Genomic DNA, 20,759 nt, shown 5'->3' with positions numbered 1-20,759 from the left:
GCGCCGCCGCGCCGCCCGCCTAGCTGCGGGGCTTCCGCGCCCGGAGGCAGCCCCCGTCCCCTGCCCGCGGCCGAGGCCCAGGGCTGCCGGCGGGAGGCTGGCGGTGGCGGCGGGGCCGGCGGGCCTTGGCGGGGTGCAGGGGGGAGCGCCCGTTATTCGGCGCTCAGCGCAGGCAGCGCCCCGGCCGCCCGCGCCTCCGCCGGGGGGCGGCCCCGCGCGCTGCCGGGCCTCGCCGCCATCTTGGCCGCTGCCCCGGGAGCGGGACGGGCCGGGACGGGCCGAGCCGGGCCGGGGCGAGCGGGCCGCAGCGGGCCGGGGGAGGTATGTGGGGCGTGGGGCGGCTGAGGGAGGCCTCACCGGCGGGGAGTGGGTTTCCGTCGTCGGGGGAAGCGGCGGCAGGCGCGGTGGGGAGGGCCGCGGCAGCGGGTGGCGGACCACCTCCCGGGGGGAGCCGCCTGTGCCCGGCCCCGGCGGTTGGGGGCGGCTGGCGGCGGGCGGGGGTGACATTCCTGTCAGCAGGAGCGTGCCCCAGGAATCCCAGACTTCCCGTTTTACCGGCGTCCATTTCCGCTGTTCGGTGTCTATTTAAAATACCTATTATTTCCGTGTTCGAATAATAATAAAATATTTAAAGAAACCTGCGTTGCTGGGGGCATGTGGCGGGGCGCAGGCCCGGCAGCGCCTGTCAGGGCGGCGGGCAGAGCCCCCCCCCCGCCGGCCGCCTCACGGAGGGGCCCGGAGCCGGGGGACCCGCCACAGGCCGCTCTCAAGCGACGAGCAGCGGGGGAAAGGAGCGATCGTGCACGGGGAGCCCCTTTGGTTCAATTCAGTTCCGATTCGGGGGCTGCCGGTGGAGGTTGGGTGGGAAACGTGAGGCGAAGCCGCGGGGCTGCGGGGGGGGCTGGCACCCCGCTCACCTCAGCCCTTCCTCAGCAGCACCGCTGCAAACATGGTCGCTCTGGTCGTGCTGTACTTGCTGAATTAGCAAGGGGACCTGGGAGTGTGGATTTGCATAATATGCACTAGAAATTAATCCGTTATCCCCCCCAGCATGTGCACCGCACATCGCTGCTGCCCTTCGGTGCCTAACGGGGTTTGCTGAGTGGAGGTTGTCACTTCTTTTCTTTCGCTGCTAATCAGGTTTGAAGTAGCAATGCATTTGCCATCTTTTTGGTATGACAAACGATTTGTAGCTGTTAGATGCTGATCAAACTGGAGGAATAGCTTCGCCATTAAATGTAGCTGTTGTATAAAGAACCAGGCCAGAAAAATCATACTTGAAAATTCATGTTCATAGAAGGCAGGCTGCAGCATGGGAGAGGAAAAGCTATTTTGCAAGAAGAGCACAAGCAAATTAAATTGCTCTTGCAAGAGGTAAAATGATGGAAGCAGTATTTTACAAAGGAACTGACTACGCCAACCATGAGAATGATTCAGCTGGCAGTTCCTAGCAGGTTTGAGTTGTACACAGCTTCTCATTTAAAAAAAACAAACAAACAAAACAAAACAAAACAAAAAACAAACAAACCCCCCCCCCCAAAACCAACAAAAACCATTTGAGTGGTATTTCATTGGATTTAATCTGTGATGTTTTGGGTGCTATCTCAAAAACACAAGCAAATCTGGTTTTGGAGGAAAAAAAAGATAAACGGGACAAGCAGGTTCTTTTCCATCTGTGCACGTACCTGAAAATTCCTTGCAGATGGCGAATTAAAAATTAAGGCCACTGCACACACTGTGGTGCTTAATTTTGCTGTCCTTGTCCAGAAATGAGATTTCCTGTTGCGCAAAATAGCTATGCACCAGCTAAGTCCCAGTTACTCTTTCAGACAAAGCTCTCATTACAAGCAGTTCTGCGCTAGGAATCTTAAACAGAAACCTTGTCATGAGGATTCATGAAAGAGAAATTGAAGTCCTTGAGGTAGAGAGGTCTGAACAGCAGGTGACAAGTGGCAGCTGTACTTCATGGCTGTAATTACAGGAAGAAAACAAACTAAACCTTTTTAAAATGTTAAGTTCCTTCCACTTACTTCCCTTGTATTTTCTCCCAACTTACAGCTTTCCATATAACTTTCAAAACTTAGTTAATGCAGAGAAAGTCACTCTAATTATTTTAATGCTTATTCAACATAACGCACGAGAGGCTGCTTTTTTACAAACTTAGTAGAAGATTCTTTAAGACCTAGTATCCAGGAGCCTGATTTTATTCATATGGGATTGAAGAGGTAAAGAGTGCTGCTGTGCTCTCCTCTCATGGAAGAGAAGGGAGGTAAAAGTGGTTAGGTGCTGCCTTCTTACTATCTGTGTTTGGACTAGGTGTAGCAGAGTGCACACACGAGTAAGAGCTGTCATTTACAGCAGGGTTCCAGTGATACTGTTGGCTCTGATCAAGCATTTCAGTAGTGCGTGGCTCTTTGGCACTCTGCTTGTCCTTTCTGGAGCCTCAAGTGCCTCTTAAAATAGAGCCTGCAAAGAAGAACGGTATAAAGCTGGTAGCACTGTCTCTCCAGTCCGTCAGACTTGCTGGAGCAGTGAATAAGGAGAGCACGATAGAAAACATCTTCCCAAAGAACTATTGAGATGAGGCTTTTGTAGCCTATGATTGAATCCTGCTGCCTTGGCTGTGTAGAGTTCTCCATGGTTTGGCTGGAATACGAACCTAATTACCAGTCTGTTCATGAAAATCCCATTGACAGTAAATGCATGACAAGATACTCACCATACCTCTGTCCATTTGGCCATCTCACATCTATTCAGTACTGCTTTCAGAGAGTGGATTTCCTAAATGGCCCCTTTAGTCCTAAAGCAGCTGATTTAGTTGTAAATTGTGTTAGAAATGTTCCATCTTCATGTAAAAATTTAGTTTTAGCAATTAATTTTTGATTGTTTTGGTTGGTGTTTTTTTCCTAAGAAACTCTTGCTTTTTCAGCTTTTAGAGTGAAGCTTTCTGTTCTTGCGGGTCCCGAAGGGAGCTGCAGTTATTCAGGATCTAACATTGTTCGATTATTCAGGCTCCAATATTGTTCCGTTGGCAAGAGATGGAACTATCTTGCCAGCAATTAGAGGATATATACTGGAACTACATTGAACAGAGGCGCCATGCAAATGTATTACAGGAAAGCTCATCAGTCAGTAGATGAAATGCTGCACAAATTCTTAAGCAGACTGTGAATGTTATTAGTAAAAGCATGGAGGAAGTTGGAAATTTTGTTACCAACACCAAATGCTGATGTAAGGCAACTGCAGAGTATTCTCAAAGGACTATTTCCTTTTAAAAACACAATCCCAGAAAGTTACTAACAGTGTTTTAAGTGAGAGTAAGGGTAGATAAATGTATACTGAGCATCTGGGAAGCGAAGTGCTTAGTCTTTAATAGGGATGATCTTGCTGATAAAATAGGCATCTCAGTAGTTGTACAGATAGAAGCACTTCATGGTGTTGAGTTACGGTTGATTTGATTAGGGGAGTTTTGTTTAACTAACAGAGAGGGACACCCGGCAGTTCTTAAGCAGAGTTGCAAAAATGTTTTCACTGTAATGTGCAGTTATGTATGCTGTGTGCATCTTATAAGCAAAAAGATTAGTGGTCTTGAGCAGCAGCAGTAAGATATGTTAACAGTGATAGGAGCCTTACAAAAACTTTGAAATTACAGCACATGCACATTTTAGTAAGATCGGAGACTTCCAGGTGTATTGGTTTTGCATCACAACTTCCAAGGTTGTGTCAGGTTGGTTCGGGCAGGTATACGGACATTCAAAGCTGCCGTGTTGGCCATCTTGAAATCGACGTTCAGGTGTTTGATAGGACTTCATGGGTTTGCTTTTTTAAGAGCTGGTGAATGGGGTTGGGGAGGTGGGGAGCAAAGGTGGTTTAGTTTTCCACATCTGTGGCATGTTTGTGTCACATCTTGAATTTATAGGAAAAAGCTAAACTACCAACCAGCTGGTTGTGACAAAAATACCAGTTTTAAAATAGAACTTCCTATTTTAGCTTATTTGTTTCTCCAGATTAAGTATTTGATTACTTCCCGTTCGCTTGTCACTAGTTTATTTCCGCAGATACCTAACAGAGGCTGAGAGAGTCCACCCCCACTAATCCTTCCACCCTTCAGAGCAGCTATGCCAAATGCAGGGAACATGGAAGCTATGGAATACTTTCCCAGTGATTGTCCCATTTTGAGCTGTTTTCAGTCATTATTACTAGCTCTAAAGGGCATTGCAGAGGTCAGTGATAAATTCCTCGCTTCCTGGTTTTCAGAACTTTGACTGTAACTCAGCTCAGTGTTATGGAAAAGCAGCTGGTAACGGTATTTCTGCATTAATTACATTTTAGAGTACTTAATCGTAGCTAAGGACAAGCATGTGCAATCAGTCTTTTTTCCCATGCTCTCAGCCTCTCCCTCTTGCCAGTGAGCTCCGCTTCTGTCTTTTGAGCCTGCTGTGACTTTAGGCCAGATGTTTCTGTGCCAAGAGACTGAAAAAATAGTAGCATCGCAAAATCCAGATGTAGTCAAAAGAAAAGATGCAGGCTTGGAAACAGCATATTGAAGATGCCTGAATTAAAATATTTAGGTTTTTTCTGTCAGGAGTTCAAATTCTGGTAGGATGAAAATGACTGCAAAGAATCATGTGGAGTTCCTTGTGTCAGCAAGGATGGGATCTGTGAGAAGCAGCTGCCAAACCTCTGCTGGTTTGCTTGTTGCTGCAGTGCCCATCAGATGCCTTTCAGGCAGGCAGTGGTATAGAAGGCTGTTGGCCTCCTAAAGATGAGCTTGGATGGCTTGCTCTGGACTAAAGATGCAGGTGATAATCCATGGACGTCTTCAGTCTGCTTCTTAGGTAGGCCTAAAAGCAGAGAGCTGGGAGGCTGTCCTTTTGAAATATTCCTAGAAGGACACCTTCAGTATTTTACATAGAGTGGGTTTACGCTGCCACCTCGCCGTGGTGCGTGTGAATGCTGCTGCACAGGTACTCTCACGATTCGTAAATTTTGGCAGTGTGATTTTGCTACTGTTTTTTTAAACTTACGAACTTTGATTCAAGACCTTTGCCCTCAAAGTGCTGCAGGTCTTAACATGCCTTGCTGTTTGGCCACAAGTATTAACTTGACCTATTGGTGTGAGGAATCTTACTGTTACTAGATTGATTTCTTATGTTCAGCATTTTTAAATCTTTTTTTCTTTGCAAATCTGATGTTCTGATGAGATAGAAGAAGGTAGGGTACTGAGAAATGGATTCAGGGATGTCTATGTGAAATTAAATCTCACACTCAGAAAGAGCAGGGAAATCTGCAGTATTGGGAGCACTGTCAGTATTTTTTTGCTAAATAATAGATTATATAAGATATTTTTGTAGTATTGCTAGTTGTAAGATATCCAACGTGAAACCCATCTTTAATTGGCTGGTGCCAGTTGATTGACAGTGTGCAGGATAAATCAAATTACTGTCTTGTGTATAACAGACCAATGTCCCCACTGCTACAGGAGCTGCTTTATTATGGTCAGTGCTGGGAAGCATACAAACTGAGCTGCCCATTGACTGATGGAGCAGGGCTCGCGCCCGTGCGTCTGCCTGCTTTGCACTTAAACTGCAAGGAGAGAGCTTCGATTTTCTAGAGTGCTTCAAATTAGCAGCACATCAGTGTTCTCTGCTAAAACTTGTGAGCGAGGAAAGGAGTATGTGAGGGGTTTTGAAGGGAACTCTTAATGCTAGAAGCAGAATAATTATCTATCATGGGAGATCCTGTATTCCCTGTCTTCCTACCCAGAAGACAGGGCAGGGAGCTAGGTGGGATTTTACTGTTCAGTTTCCACAGATCCTGTAAAGCTGTTACCTGCCAGGCATGGTCCCCTGGATCGGTTTGCTACAGCAGTTCACCAGGAGGCCACGCAAACCTTGGCAGCTTGGGGCAGATGGATGAAAAGGCGTGGTGGTCCAGCACTGCCGCGCTTTCTGGCTACCCATGCCTGCCTCGATCATGGTCCAATATCCTAAGCGGGACTTGCCACAGAAGAAGAGGCCGCCCTGCTAACAGAGCCATTTTGTGTGCCAGGAGCTTGCGGCAGGCGCAGTAGAACAAAGTGGCTGTATTCAGGCAGCAGTTACGTGGGCCTGCTGCAGGGCTGCGCTTGTTAAAAGTATATCGTGACAAATGCACTCATTTCTGATCAATGGAAGCTGTGTGAGCGTTAACAGCAGGATAGCTGCTCGGGCTTAAAAATGCTGTTGCACCTCTCTAATAACACTTTGTCAAAGTATCGTCTGAAGCTGCCTGCAGTCTCCAGTGTATCTTCTCCCCAGCGGGTTGTAGATCCAGTCTGCTGGAAGTGGAGCCTTACTGGTGCTGCTTGTACTGTAACTCTCCTATGCAGCCTTGTGTGCATTTGCTAGGAATTGGGTCTTGCATTTGTTAACAGATATGCTATTGTAACCATATTAAAATGTACAGAGAACTATTCTAAGCTTTATAGCTGATCACCTTCATATGTTTGGGCTGCCTTGGTGTGGAACAATACTGACATTCAGTGGTTGATTATACTTGCCACCGTTGTGTGGCTATCCAGGAGATTTTTGGAGGGTTTTAATGTTCAGCAGTGGCTAAATTCAGAACATGGTAAGTTGAACTGGATTAAAGCAATTGTGTCAGATCTCCTTTATAAGAATGCTGTGCTTACAGTATTAAAGTTGTCCAATTTTTTAACAAACTAAATTAGAGATTAATTTGGTGTGGGAGAGAGACAGTGGAAATATCTGCAATAACACTTTGTAGCTTTATTTTATTTCCCACTTTTAAGCAAATTGGCAATTACAGTTTGCAAAAGAACTTCCTTTTATATGTAACCATAGTGGCTTAGTTGAATTTTTCTGTCCACATTTTGACTATTGATCTTTTTGTGTCTACCACCAAAGACAGCATGCTCTTAGCAGGAAGTATCCAAGATCTGGCAAGGCCTCAGTGAAGATGAGCACATTGCTGTCATGCATGTGAAGGAGCAGCTGGAGTTTAGAATTTGAAAAGCTGGATCTTGGCTCCGTTCCCGCATCTGCTGACTTAGGTGGAGGGAAGTAGCCGACTAACTAAAGCTTCTTTAGTTGTCTTTTTTCACCTTCTCTGGTGAGCTTTGGGAGACGTACCTTTGTTTTGTCAAGATCTACAGGGCCAGACCACTTTTTCAGTGTTGGGAGGTCAGCCTAGTACTCTGGGCGGTCTGGCTTCAGACGCAGCAACGAGAGCTCGCTCTGAATGGAGCTAAGTGCTTATTCCGGTATTCTGGAGTGAGGTTTAACCATACAGTGTTTGGACTTCTTAAAATCTCCGTGGGACTGGGCCATTTACATCTAGATGCTTCTGTGCCATCTTCACATTTTTGTGCCCGAGTTAACATCAGTGAAAGAGCAAATTCTCTCTGCTTTGTATGGCATGATCCTGACCGAATAGCCTAAGATTAATTAAAATTATGGTACGCTTTTGGTAGATGTATCTGGCTTCTCTTGGACCTGCAGAGTTGATGGTGGTCTTCCTGTTTCAAGGTATGGATGCCCAGTAACTGTTTGGTCTCATTCCAGCCACTGTTGAATTCCTCCAAAGGCTAATACGCTGCATTTCGGGATATCTCTGTTGCTCACATCAGCCCATTTCCACCACCTCCTCTGTGCCAGCTGTAGCACTCGGGCAATGTAATAACTTGGCATAAGGAAGCTGATCCGACCAAAAACTACTTTTTCTGGGCTGGACCAGTTTCCTAATATTGGTAATTGCAGAGCCACATAGTCTGCTGAGATCGGTACCTGGGAGGCAGAAGGGATGAACGGCCAGTGGCAGGGGCAGCTTCTCCAACTACAGAATGAATCTGTGCAGGGTGTAATTACCAGGTTACCTTTACCTAGAGCTGCCGGTGCTTGGGTTACAATTTGTTCTGTTTTCTAAGCCTGAGTTCAAACATGGACCTTATTTTTGTCAGAGGATGGTTATGTTGCAGGGCAATTAAAGCATTGTATCTGTCTCATGTAAAGGCTAAAGAGATAACCTGAAATCTGATAGCATTTGTCTCTTCTGTAGATGTGGAGAAAATAGTTTATTCATTTCATTTGAATCAACAACTTAGTTCACTTGCTATCTCATTGAAAGTTGAGAAATAGACTGGGAATCAGTTTTACAAAAAAGGCAGATAAGCATCTTGTCCTGTGCATGAAATGAAGGATCAGTGGCTGAAGCATGTTATTTGTAAATCTTTAAAGATAGAAGAAAAACCAACGACTTCCTCATCTGCAGTTCATACTCCCCTTTTTCATGAGTGAGTTAGTTTTTAAGTGTAAAACATTTTCTGTAAACATATTTCCTGTGTGTCAAGCGCTTTTGAGGCAATTTTATTCATTAAGTCAGATTTAAACTCCTAGTTCTATGTACTTTTAATGAATCCCAACCCTTTATCCAAGTGCAGCTTGGCATAGATCATAAGTAAAAGATCAATTAGCCAGCAAATAAAAACCACTTTTTTAGTTCAATAGCTGAAAGCCAACAAGCTAGAGTGTATCTTTAAGATAGTGCAATTCGTAGTTATATCTATAAACGTTATGCCGATTCCTCTGCCACATGAAACTTTACATATGTTACCCTTACATGTTGCCAAACATGTTTAAGTGAGTGCCAGCTCACGGAAGTCAGCTTTTCTTTAAGAAATAATTACAAATACCAAATAGAGATGAAAGTGGAAATCAAGGGTGCTAGCTTCTTGCTTACATTGTGATACATGTTAGTGACTTAATCCACTGTGGAATAATTTTGTGGTGGAACATTCCTCTAAATAAAGAAAATGGAGTTTAAATAAAAGAGGAAAGCAGATCTTTTTCCTAAATTCGCAGCGCATGTTAATAAAGAATAACCATTGCGAGAAAGGCAATCTTGGAGAAGAAATAGTGTCAATCCTTATATCCTTTTGTTTATTTTAACTTATTTGAATGTGTTTCCAACAGAAAATGATCCACAGCCTGTTTCTTATAAACTGTTCTGGTGATATATTCTTGGAGAAGCACTGGAAGAGTGTTGTGAGCCAATCTGTGTGTGATTATTTCTTTGAAGCTCAGGAGAAAGCAATCGATGTTGAGAATGTGCCTCCTGTCATCTCAACACCACATCACTACCTCATCAGCATCTATCGGGATAAAATCTTCTTTGTGTCTGTCATACAGACAGAAGTGCCACCGCTCTTCGTAATTGAATTTCTGCACCGAGTAGCAGATACTTTCCAGGTGTGTTCACCATTAAATAATTTTAAAGTCAAAATAATTCCAAGGAAATTTTCGTCTTTTAAAGAAAGGTAATAAACCCTCCTGCCAGTGACTTTCCCCTTTGCAACTTTTAAGTCAAGCACTGGTTTATAGAATACAGAGGAAAAGATGGTGTATTTTGTGTATTCATTTGATTTATAGTTACCAGTGTACATGCACTAAAACCCAAATCCCACTTTGTAAATGCTGTCTGGTTTTCTGTAAGCTTTTGTACTGTTCATGTTATACAAATGAAAAGAAGGGGCATGCAGTCATGAAGCACTCTGTAGGGAGGAAAGAGCTGCGGAGCGTGCATTGGTTTTCAACCTATTTCACAGATACTGTACATAAAGGAACTTCTGTGAAGGCTGAGCATTGCCAAAAGATAGTCTCCTTATTTACAAGTCTTCTAATTGAAGGTGTGCTGATGTTCACAAGTGGGAGAACCTTTGGGACATATATATTAGTAAACCAGATTACATTAATTTCACTGTTCATGCTCTCTTTATTTCTAATTAGATGATAAATGTAACCTTAACATATGATACCATACAACTATAGAAGTAGCTGGTCAGTTTAGGCACTAAAATTCCTTGATGTATTGGAGGGTTTCCGTAAGCAAAAAACCTGAACTTTTGCAACGCATTTTAACAGGAATAAAAATCCTCTCCTTTGTAATCTCTGATTTGTTTAGGACTACTTCGGCGAATGTTCTGAGACTGCAATTAAGGACAACGTAGTTATTGTGTATGAACTTCTAGAAGAAATGTTAGACAATGGCTTTCCACTGGCAACAGAATCTAACATATTGAAGGAGCTGATTAAGCCTCCCACAATTTTGCGCTCCGTTGTCAACTCCATCACAGGTATGAGAAGAAATAATTTTCAGTGCTGACTGGCTGCTTAAAAACAAAGCCCCAACATGCCTCATAGCTAAAAAAATAGTATGGTATTGGTGTGAATCTGTAAGGTGAGGCCACTGTCCTGCCACTTCTCACAAGTAAGCGTTGAGTAAAAGCAACTTCTTCCTTATTTGCAGCTTATGTCTGGCCCCTTTGATATCCCCGATGGCACCGTCTGGTCCAGCCACAGCTGCTGAAGTCCCTCAGGAATAGCAGTTCCCAGTAAAGGCAGCACATACTGGAGACAGGTGTTCCAGGGTCGGTACAGAGCTAGCCCCAAGCTCTGAATAACTGAGGGGCATTGGAGAAGGTTATGTGTTTTGTAAGAAATCATTATAGAAAGGTATATAGCAGATATCTAATAAATCTTTGCTGTCTGGGAACAGATAGCACGAAGGGAAGCAAATTACATGTCTTCAACCTCTTCCCCACCCCCACCACCATCAGCATCCATCACTTTTGGAGCCAGTTTCAGGCTGTTGCAGATGGGTATGTCTTGCAGTGACAGGGCCACATGTCTGTCAGCTGAGCTGGTGGAATCTGCTTGGTTGGCAAGCAGGTGCGAGGGAGGTATGCCGTGAGGTGTCACACGGGGCCAGAGATACGCGGGGTCTTTGCCTGTCCGTTGTGGTAGAGAAGGGTTGTAGGTGGGCTGCAGGGCCACACAGGCGTGGTGCTCTAAGGAGCTGTCTTTGAGTTAGCACATGAGGTTTAATCTTTGAGTATAAACCTCATCAGTTTTAATTTCTGGTTTTTTTTTGTTTTCGGTTGGTTTTTTTTGTTTAAATGTGGTTTTGGATGGTATGTAGTAGTTATACTTCTGAAAAATATCTGTGATGTTAATGGACTAGGTGCACCACTGTAAGGGGAATTAAGGCTCCTGAAGCCAAGGGCTGCACCATCAAATTCTCTTGTTTTATCTAAAGCCTTATTAGAATTACCCAGGAGCTTAAAGCACCTGCCTAGGCAGCCTGAGTCTTGTCACTATCAGCAGCTCAGCACTGAGCAGGTGGGAAATGGCAGCCTGAGAGCTCTCCCACCTACCTGGCCTGCAGTCCAGCCTGCGTACACCACTGCACCCTGTGAGGCTGCCGAGGGACACGAGGCACGGACACGGCAGCTGCTCCCCTTCAGCAATGCAGATGGAGTGAGAAAGTGGTTGCAACTCCTCCCCCATCTGTTATAGCACCAGGGTGGACTTTAGAGAGGAGTTTTTCTGTATGAGTTATTTTGCTAGCTCAAAAGAATGAAAACTTGTGTTTCCTGCTTGCTAGGAGAGGGCCTACCCCACGAGTTGTGTAGGAACGATAACCACTGGCCATCAGCCTCTCAGTGAAGCTGTTTCACGTGGCAGACATGCCACCACATTTGTGCTAAAGGGCACAAGCAAACGTGAGCTGCAGCCCTGTCCTGAAACCTACTTCTAGCAGAGGGAGTTGTTTCCACTATAGTGAGATTCGGAGATCAGTCACCTAAGCCACAGAAGATTTTTTTTTTTTTTTTCCTTTTTAAAGAATCATCAGTTTACTTTAGAACAAGGTAGCTCAGGAAGCCCTTTTTTCACATTAAGTGGTATTAAGAACCAGGTGCTAAGGGTGACAGCAGTCATCACTGTTAAAGAGCCCAGAAGTTGAGCCCCAGGTCAGGATCAGGATCAGGCAGTAACAGGATCACCCACAGCTCAGTGATTGCCAGGAAAGTCCATCATGATGAGACAGGTCCAGGCAGAAAGTCAAGTCTGCAGGCCAGAGTCTGGATCGATGAGACACAAGGTCAGGTGTACATGTGGCTGTTGTGTTGCTGGGAGGTAGCAATGGGTACCCGGGGTGAGAGCCTCCGCCTAATAGCTCCCAAACAGAGGGCAGGGAGACACCTTCCGAAGGCATCTTCCAGGTCTTACTCCCTAACATTTCCTAGCAGTAAATCAGCCCTGAAGGCGGACAGCTAAAACTCTTAGGACAGGGGTCCTCAAACTACGGCCCGTGGGCCAGACACGGCCCCCCAGGGTCCTCAATCCGGCCCCTGGTATTTACAGACATCCCCCCCGCCCCCCGCCGGGGGTTTGGGGGGGAAACCAAGCAGCCGCAGATGACTGCCTGCCACTTAATCAGCACGCCGGCCCCCTGTGTAAAAAGTGTGAGGACCCCTGTTTAGGAGAAGGGGAAAGCATGCTTGAGGCCCTCACAAGGAGCTGTGATGTCTTGAATGGTAGTGATGAAATCTTTTACAGGATCTAGCCCCATATCTCCTCCTACTCAAACCTCCTGGTCACCTGAGCCTTGTATTTTTGTATTATAGTCTAAAATGCCTAAATCTGACACATGCTCCAGGTGCATTCAGGTCACCTAATGAATGAAGTTTTAGTGGTCCAGGTTCTAGTTTGAAATTCGGGAGGGCACATCTTGCTTTGATTCTTAATTTTGGCAGTTGAAACATTCCTTTTGTAATTACTTACTGATTTTGAGTTCCTTTTCATTTTTAAGGCAGCAGTAATGTGGGTGACACCCTTCCCACTGGACAGCTGTCCAACATTCCTTGGCGCAGAGCAGGGGTAAAATACACAAACAACGAAGCCTATTTTGATGTCATTGAAGAAATTGATGCGATTATAGACAAATCAGGTAAGATGCCTTGCAAACATTTTTTTTTGTTGAATGTGTTTTACATTTAGCTGCTGATATTTAGAGCCAGTACAGTCCAACTGCTTTTTTGCATGTGTTGTATATACATGAATCTATATCTTAAATATAAATACACCATTTAAAATGACATGCCCAAATATATTTCTTCAGTTCATCTTAAAATAGCAATATGCTTTAGGTTGCTTCAAGAACATCCACAAGAAATACTCTGTACTTGGATGTTTTCTGTTTGTGTATTATCTCTTAAGAGATATACATGGAAAAAGTAGTTGAAGTTTTAAATAAGATCACAAAATTATCTTCCATTGTTGCTGCCAACAATTTACTGTAGTCCTCATAGGCCCTCCAGTGGGCAAGACAAAAGTTTTCATCAGTTTTCTTCTGACCTACAAGCCAGATGTTAAGCCTATATTAGCCATCTACGCTCCCTCAGTAGTCATCAAGGAGAGATGAACATTTCTGAGGCAGCAGTTCAGCTGTCCCATCTTAGATTTACAGGTAGACATGGCACTTAGGGACATGGTTTTGTTGTGGACCTGGCAGCGTTAGGTTTACAGTTGGACTCAACGTCCATGGTCTTTTCCAGCCTAAATGATTCTATGATAGCAAGACAAAATTGGTGCAAAATAGCTGCATAGTACTGTTTCCCTTACATAGAAACTGGACCCAGATGCTATGAAGCATAATATTAATAATCCTTTCTTTTATACCATGTAAATGAAACATGGTATCTTCAAATAGAAAAATCTTTAATCTGAGATTTAACTCTGAGGAGGAATCTGATAACTTTTGTGTAAATGTTGCCAGTGCCCAGAAGTAGAAAAAAAAGATCCAAGAAGAAAACTGCTACAGCATGGACAGGAGCCTGCTGTTTTACTTAGTACTGGGGCCATCCGCTAGAATAGCTGAAGGCTGAGTGAGAGCATTTTGTGGTGGTACAGGGCAGTAAGCAAATCTCTGATTTCTTCATTCATTGCTGGTGTTGTAGCAGTCATCAGTGTTGCTTTGGTTCCGTACACCAATTCGACAAATGCTTTGGCCACCGTTGAACTGGACAGTCATAAATAGCTATTGTGCATCTCTTACCTGTAGAAGAATGGCTGCAGAAGCATGGCCTTAGAATCTCTGAAGATCTGCACAATGCAGACCTGGTATCAGAATAGGCCTGTAATCAGAATTGTACTGAAGTTGCTGTGCTGAAGTTAACAAGAAAGGTAGCCTTGAGCTATTCTTGAATCCTGAGACCAAGTAATTATGCTGTGCCAACAGGCCGTGGCTGTAACAAGCTACAGCTGCTGGGAAAGCAGGTGCAGGGCCAACAAAGATAGGGACCGGTATGGGAAGATAGGGAGTAACAAACTACAAGGCTGAAGCACAGCAACACAATTAGCTACATGGATAGAATGCTTATTTTAGTTGTGATAATTAGGGGTGTGAGAACCGCGCGCATTTAGAGACTACTAACCAGTTATATTTCTGCTTTACGAATATGCATGTGTATCGGTTCTATATAAGTAGTGTTAGAAACTAATAAAGTTGAGCAAGATGCATAACTCATATTGAGCGTCTTCTTGACTCCAGCAAACCCTTCTTCCAACACTTACCCTCTCCATCTTGAAACTAAAAGAAGGTGGCAGCCACAGTCGGAACCCCCTGATGGCTGTGTTACTCTCCTAGCTCAACGGGATTCCCAGGAGTGGTACGAGTGCGTAGTCTGAGGAGTTATAGTCCAGACCATGTTTGTATTTCAAGCCTAATCAGTGCCCACTGAGCGTTTAAATTTCTTATTAAGGATCCACTGCAGTAGTAATAGCTACTCTTTTCTGCTCTGATCCCTTGGGGACTAGCAATGCAAGAATCTTTCTTCCTGACCTTGTCTAGGACTAAGAAGTAGGTAAAGTAGCTCCTCTAGAATAGGGGGGTTATTTTGTTTCATACAGGTATGGTTAACTGCTTTCGTCTGAAATGGGTTCCCTTCTTTTCAGGCAAAGTATTAACCACAGTTTCTCCTTCCCCTTGGCTAGATCAGCAACAGTTTTTACATATCTTTTAAAGTAACCTTTGCTTGTAGGGCTAGTTAGTCCAGAGTCCTGCTCATGCCTTTCTGGCCTTATAAGGCATTTAAGAAAATGAGCCTTTCCTGGGTAAGACGCTTGGTATTCTTGCTTTGGGGCTTGTTTGAGTTTTTTTCCTATAGATTTATTTAACATCGAGATGAATACATAATCCCACTGTGAAGCCAGCAATGCTTGTGAAAGCCAAGGTTATCCGGAGCCTTACACCACACACAGACTTAATGTTTTGCTGTTGGCTGTTTTGATGTACTTCAACTTCCCTGCACCACTATACAGCTTGCTAGTTTTCTGGAGACAGGGGACAAGGGTGAAAGAAAGGAAGATGCAGAGCTTGCATATTCTGAAAATCTTATTTGCTTAGTGCTCTGGCAACCAGTTCAAGCACATCCAGTACAGGTCCTGTCTGACAGCTGGCATAGGCACAATTAGCTGATTTGGGACAAGCTGTTTGCTCTGGCTCGTGTTTCAGCAAGCTGCCCAGGCCACAGGTAACTGGAATGACCTTTGCTATCTGTGCTTGGTGTGTTCTTGAGTGTTGTGCAAATGTCATCTGTGTTCTCTAGGTGCACTTCACAACATTTGTTAGGCCCTTGATAATAACGTTACGTGTCTGTCTTTTTTTCCCCCTGCAGGTTCCACAGTCTTTGCAGAAATCCAAGGTGTTATCGATTCATGTATTAAGCTCTCAGGAATGCCAGATCTTTCTCTTTCTTTCATGGTAAATTTAGCAAATATTTGGGAATTTCAAGTGCTCTGGATTCTTCTTAATGATCAGAGTTAAATGATTTCAAAAGTGCAATCACTGCTTCATGTGTCACACATATAAAAATAACAAGTTTTGTAGTGTACTGTAGAAGTTGCTGCACTACTCAGTAGTGGGAATGGCTTTTGTCTGTACAGAAAAATACACTCACAGGAGCTGCTGTACCAGGTCAGACCAGAAATCCATCTAGCTGAGTAACATGTCTCAGATAATGGCCAGGAATGATACTCGGGAGTCTAAGAAACAGGAATTGTGTAGAGTTCAGTAGCTAGTTCAAACCGCTGATACTCAATGAGGTTTCACTTACTGCTTTGCCACTACTTACAGAACCCACGGCTGCTGGACGACGTCAGCTTCCATCCATGTATTCGGTTCAAACGCTGGGAGTCTGAGAGAGTCCTTTCATTTATTCCTCCCGATGGGAATTTCAGGCTGATTTCCTACCGTGTCAGTTCACAGAAGTACGTTTCCGTTCAGACACGCCAGTTCTTCGGCTGTGCCACCTACCGCTTCCACCTGAGCAACTACAGGTTTCTCCTTGTTATGGGAGACTTTGCCGTCATTGCCAAAACGCATCTCCTCAGGTTTTGTCTCAGCTGTTGCTCTGTCCCCACTACAACAAGAAAATGGTTTTTCAGTGAGCTGCTGATACTCGGCAATCGTTCTTCAATGGGATGAACCACACATGACAGTAATATAGGGCTGTTCATCCCTGGCAGTCATTGTTGCTGCTAGATGCTTTGTGGCTAATTCTCTGTATACATAGAGGACTCGCATCTTCATAAAAAGAATAAAGCAAAAAAGTCTAAACTGAATATTTGCAAACTAAGCCCGATTTGACTGATGGATGTTCTGAGAATTGGCTTAGTGAGATTACTTTAAAAAATAAACAGATGGAGGGAAAGAGATTAGGACAAGTGATTTGGAAGAGAATCTTTTTTTCCCTGTGATTCTCTACTAATAAAATCACTTCAACAATGATGTTGAAGAGCTGAGTATCAGTTTTCACTTTCAACACAAACTGGTTCTAACTTGAATACCTGCCAGAAACACAAGAACTGTTTATGAGAAAGAGATTTATTTTCCGGAGCAGAGAAGTAGCCAGGATGTATTCAGCTACTGTCTTCTCTTTTCAGCTTGGTGGCAATTCCTGTATATGTGAAGCACATGATCAGTTTTAAGGAAAATAGTTCTTCGGGAAGATTTGATGTTACCATTGGACCAAAACAGAATATGGGGAAAACAGTGGAAGGAGTTGTCATGACAGTTCACATGCCAAAGGCCGTACTCAATATGAACCTCACTTCTACACAAGGCAGCTATACATTTGACCCCGTTACTAAAGTAAGTCTTAAGTTTTCATTTATTTAAATATCTAAGATTACATCAGAACAAGTCATACCTATTGCAGAGCACTGGAGCACTGGAGCAGTGTTCCACATTTAGCAGAAAACTTTCCCTTCAGCCTATGTTTATGAGTTATCTCATATATCCCCTCATATATCATGAGTTATATCCCCTCCTTTCCCCTGCTCTTTCACTTCCCCTAATATTTCCCTTTAGTGGATGCAGCAGTATTTTGCTGCTGGTTTCAGCTGTGGTGTATTTTGCAATCTATGTTCTTTAAAATGCACTTATCTGGAGAAAATGCAGTAGACCTGAAAACAGGTAGCCAGAGAAAACAGGGAGCAGGAGATGAGAACAAAAACCTCTTCTGAAAGACCTGTCTGGAGACACACAGGAAGGAGAACAGGGGATCTGAAAAACCGTGTCTTAGGACTCCTGCTTTCTGGCCTCTGAGTTGGGGTTTGAGACCTCAGCCTTCTAAAGCTCCTGAAACTTTTTAGTACCCAGGAGCTACTTCGCTGAAACGGAGTCGAGCCAAACTGTTCTTCTGGCTCTGACACCCTGTTCTGAGCTTTCTGCTGCCCTTGGAATATCTCAGTCAGCAATTGATGTGAATCGTAAGTGAAAGCTCTCCAAGTAACGTTTTGTTTCAAAAAGAACAGACCTTGATCTTGTATAAACAAAAACAACAAAAACACTTGAAGTCTCCTTTCCTCTTTCCAGAAATAAATTATACTGTGTTTTTATCAAGAGTTGGGATAACTAGGTGGATTGTAACTGCAAAAGTAGAAAGAACTGAAATTTTTCTGCATTTATCAACAATTTTCAGTTTACGATAAGAACAAAAAGAAACCTCTTGTGTGGATGAGTAAAGGGCCAACTTGGTTCCATGCGTCTTTAAAGTGTAAGAATCAATGAGAGCAAGTGACCCTTAGGAGAGTTAACTCCAGCTTAAACATCTCCTGTTGCCAAGTGCCTTGCTCCTGCCCTCCTCATTCTCGTGTGTTAAGTTCCTACGCCTCTTGTGCTGGGTACTCTCCTTGCCTCACAGATCTAGCTGACCCAATCTGACAGCAGGAACAACCACTGCTAACGAAGGGAACAAGGTGTATTAAGCGCACAGACCAACTCAGCAACGCTGAGAGGGCAAAAGCTATGCAGGGGACGCAAAGCCACTGTACCTGCCACAGCCCTAACCACCCCTCTCCCTGCCAGTGGGGTCATTCTCAGGGCTACCAGGCCACACTGTGCCCAGCCTGCAAACAAAAAGCTTGATGGGAACTTGAGCTCAGAGGTTGTTTCCTAGAAAGCTGCTGCTACTCTTCTTTCTTTCCCGACAAGGTCTTAACGTGGGACGTGGGCAAAATTACCCCTCAGAAGCTACCAAACCTGAAGGGCATGGTGAACCTGCAGTCCGGAGCCCCCAAGCCAGAGGAGAATCCAAGTTTAAACATCCAGTTTAAGATACAACAGCTTGCAATTTCAGGTGAGTGGGCGTTATGTGAAATCGGTGCTGACGGAATGAGTAGCAGCAGGAAATGAAGTAGGAAGCTGTTAAGTCTTTAAACTGGAGATGCTGGTTTAAAGTCAGCTGGGTCCAGAACAGTAAAGTCCGATTTACCCAGACCTAACAGTTACCCTTGCTGGGAGACTCCCTTACTGGGCATTGTGAATTCCCACTTGTTTTGCTCAAGAAAGACTGTGAGAAGTGTACAGAAGAATGTTTTTTTCTTTGTTGACTTCTGCATTAAACATGCAAATTTATCCTGTTAGTGAAGAGTGATGGATGATGATTTAGTGTGCTGCTCTTGACTCGCGTTAGCCTTCTACCACTAAATCCCTTTCTAGTGGTCAGAAAACTCCATTAATTTTAAAGAATTCCCTTCTTACTCTTTCCTTCTGGTGCTGGTAAGGTTTTCATCTTCAAAACAATCTGCAAGTAAAATCCGAATGAAGGCTGTAGGGTAACAGCAAAAGTAAATTTAGAGCAAACAAGGCCTGTCTGCAAACACTTAAATCACATGAGTTGTCCATGTGTAAAATGCTTGTGCAAGCAAGCTCGGCGGGGTTCAGACCCTAACAGCGAAGGCTCACGTTCAGAAAGCAGGAGGATGACTGAAGGCCCTAGATGAGAATTGCTGGTAGTATGCGTAGTACCTTTCCAGGCAGGTACCAGGCTGTGGTCCTTTTGCTTCCTAGACTGCTGAGTAAATGACAGTTAGTCCTTGTGTAAGAACAGAATCCTGCAGTTTCCTCTTAAACTTGCAACCCACTAGTTTAAATCTAGTGAAACACAGTGGATCCAGTGGCTGGATGCCTGTGAGAAGGCACGGGACAGCCTGAAACCGTGGGTATGAATAGCTGCTGGCATTCCTGGGTTAGTAGAGCGATTGTGGGTTTTTTTTTTTTTTTTTGCTTTTAATTTGGTACTTGTTTCTGTCTTTTTCAGGACTGAAAGTGAATCGCCTAGACATGTACGGAGAAAAATACAAGCCTTTTAAAGGTGTCAAGTATATTACAAAAGCAGGAAAATTTCAGGTCAGGACATGAGAAGATGCTCAACTTCCAAGAAGAAATTCCCCTTAAAAAAAACTTGACAGCTTAGTGACTTATGTTGCTATTCATTAGGTGCCAATTAATTAATAGACACTGATTAGTTTGGGATCAAAGCATTTGTGCACAGCAGCTCTTCAAATGAAAGCATAGCTTAGTTTTTCTTAATATGGCTTTAAAATAAGGTACTTTTTTTCTAATACACCTTCACTCTTTTTTTACTGAATCGTTGTGCTGGTGAATAGTTTGATATAGGTGAGCCACAACACGTCACAAACACTACACTGCCAGTCAGATACCAAAGCCCAGAGGCCGAGCACAATACGAAGGCCAGACAGGCCACTGGAAAAGTCTTGCAGTGGCACGTTTTGCTGCTGCAGCCACCTGCAAAGAAAGCTCAGCCATTCCCACAGCCAGCTGCAAGCTGGCATTCCACAAAGCATTGTGTAACCCCATCAGAAATTGAGAGCAGCAGTGAGAGGGGCAGGGGTCCCCCACAGGGGCTGAGGACACAGCAAGTGTCATTCCTGAGAAAGCGCTTCTGATGAAGAAAAAAAAAATTCCTTGTTGTTTACAAGAAATCGCCTTTCTTAAGAAGCATTTGCCTTAATCAGCTTTCATTTGTGCCATCTGCAGATGAGCTGATAGAAATAACATTCTGCATTACATCTGGGAGGTGATTGTTGCTTCGGTAATCCACTTTCTTTCCATTCAATCTCGTCATTGCCATCATTTTTTAAGAATACAGTTGCAGAGAGTAAGATCTATTTTTTATGTGAAGCCTTTGCTTTGATTTAGGTGTTCCACTGGTTGGAGGTGGATGCCACCAGATTTGTGCCATGTGTACATTGGTGCGTAGCTTTTTAGACAGCACAGTAGAAGTGTCAAGTGTATTTAATGGTTGTGTGCTTTAATGTTATGAAATAAAGGGAACTCTGCTGCAAACACATCTTCTCTCGTGAAATCTTCGCGCTGTTACAAACTATTTGTGATGCTCTTGGGCAGGAGACATCTGATATGCAATTAAACGATGACTATTCCCTACATCTTTACTGAACTTGCTTACTGCACAGCTGTTTGAAGCTTAGCAAGGGCACTCAGGAGCATGGCAGGTAAGCTCCCGTTCGTTTTTTTGATTTTTAAGTGGAGAATGGTTAATTGTTTAGATTCAGACATTCCGAAGGCACGATAGTGACGATGCAGAGCTGACT

General features: G+C 44.0%; 1 protein-coding gene across 3 annotated transcripts; it reads left to right on the top strand.

The window, feature by feature from the left end:
• Nucleotides 1–191: 191 nt before the first annotated feature.
• AP3M1 (adaptor related protein complex 3 subunit mu 1) lies at nt 192–20,497 on the top strand. 3 transcript variants are annotated; one of them, XM_037400569.1, is made up of 9 exons: nt 192–321; nt 8,973–9,248; nt 9,961–10,132; nt 12,652–12,789; nt 15,518–15,603; nt 15,976–16,109; nt 16,785–16,992; nt 18,337–18,481; nt 19,445–20,497. In XM_037400569.1, the coding sequence occupies exons 2-9, from the start codon at nt 8,976–8,978 to the stop codon at nt 19,543–19,545; spliced, it is 1,257 nt and encodes a 418-aa protein (XP_037256466.1). In that variant the 5' UTR covers nt 192–321; nt 8,973–8,975; the 3' UTR covers nt 19,546–20,497. The 3 variants fall into 3 exon arrangements, with proteins under 3 accessions (XP_037256466.1, XP_037256469.1, XP_037256467.1); XM_037400572.1 differs by lacking the exon at nt 192–321 and adding an exon at nt 1,121–1,140; XM_037400570.1 differs by lacking the exon at nt 192–321 and adding an exon at nt 3,923–7,529.
• The last annotated feature ends 262 nt before the right edge of the window (nt 20,498–20,759 follow it).

The sequence above is a fragment of the Falco rusticolus genome, chromosome 9 (assembly GCF_015220075.1).
Source record: "Falco rusticolus isolate bFalRus1 chromosome 9, bFalRus1.pri, whole genome shotgun sequence".
In the NCBI taxonomy this organism is placed as follows: domain Eukaryota; kingdom Metazoa; phylum Chordata; class Aves; order Falconiformes; family Falconidae; genus Falco; species Falco rusticolus.
This window is presented reverse-complemented; position numbering and strand designations above follow the sequence as displayed.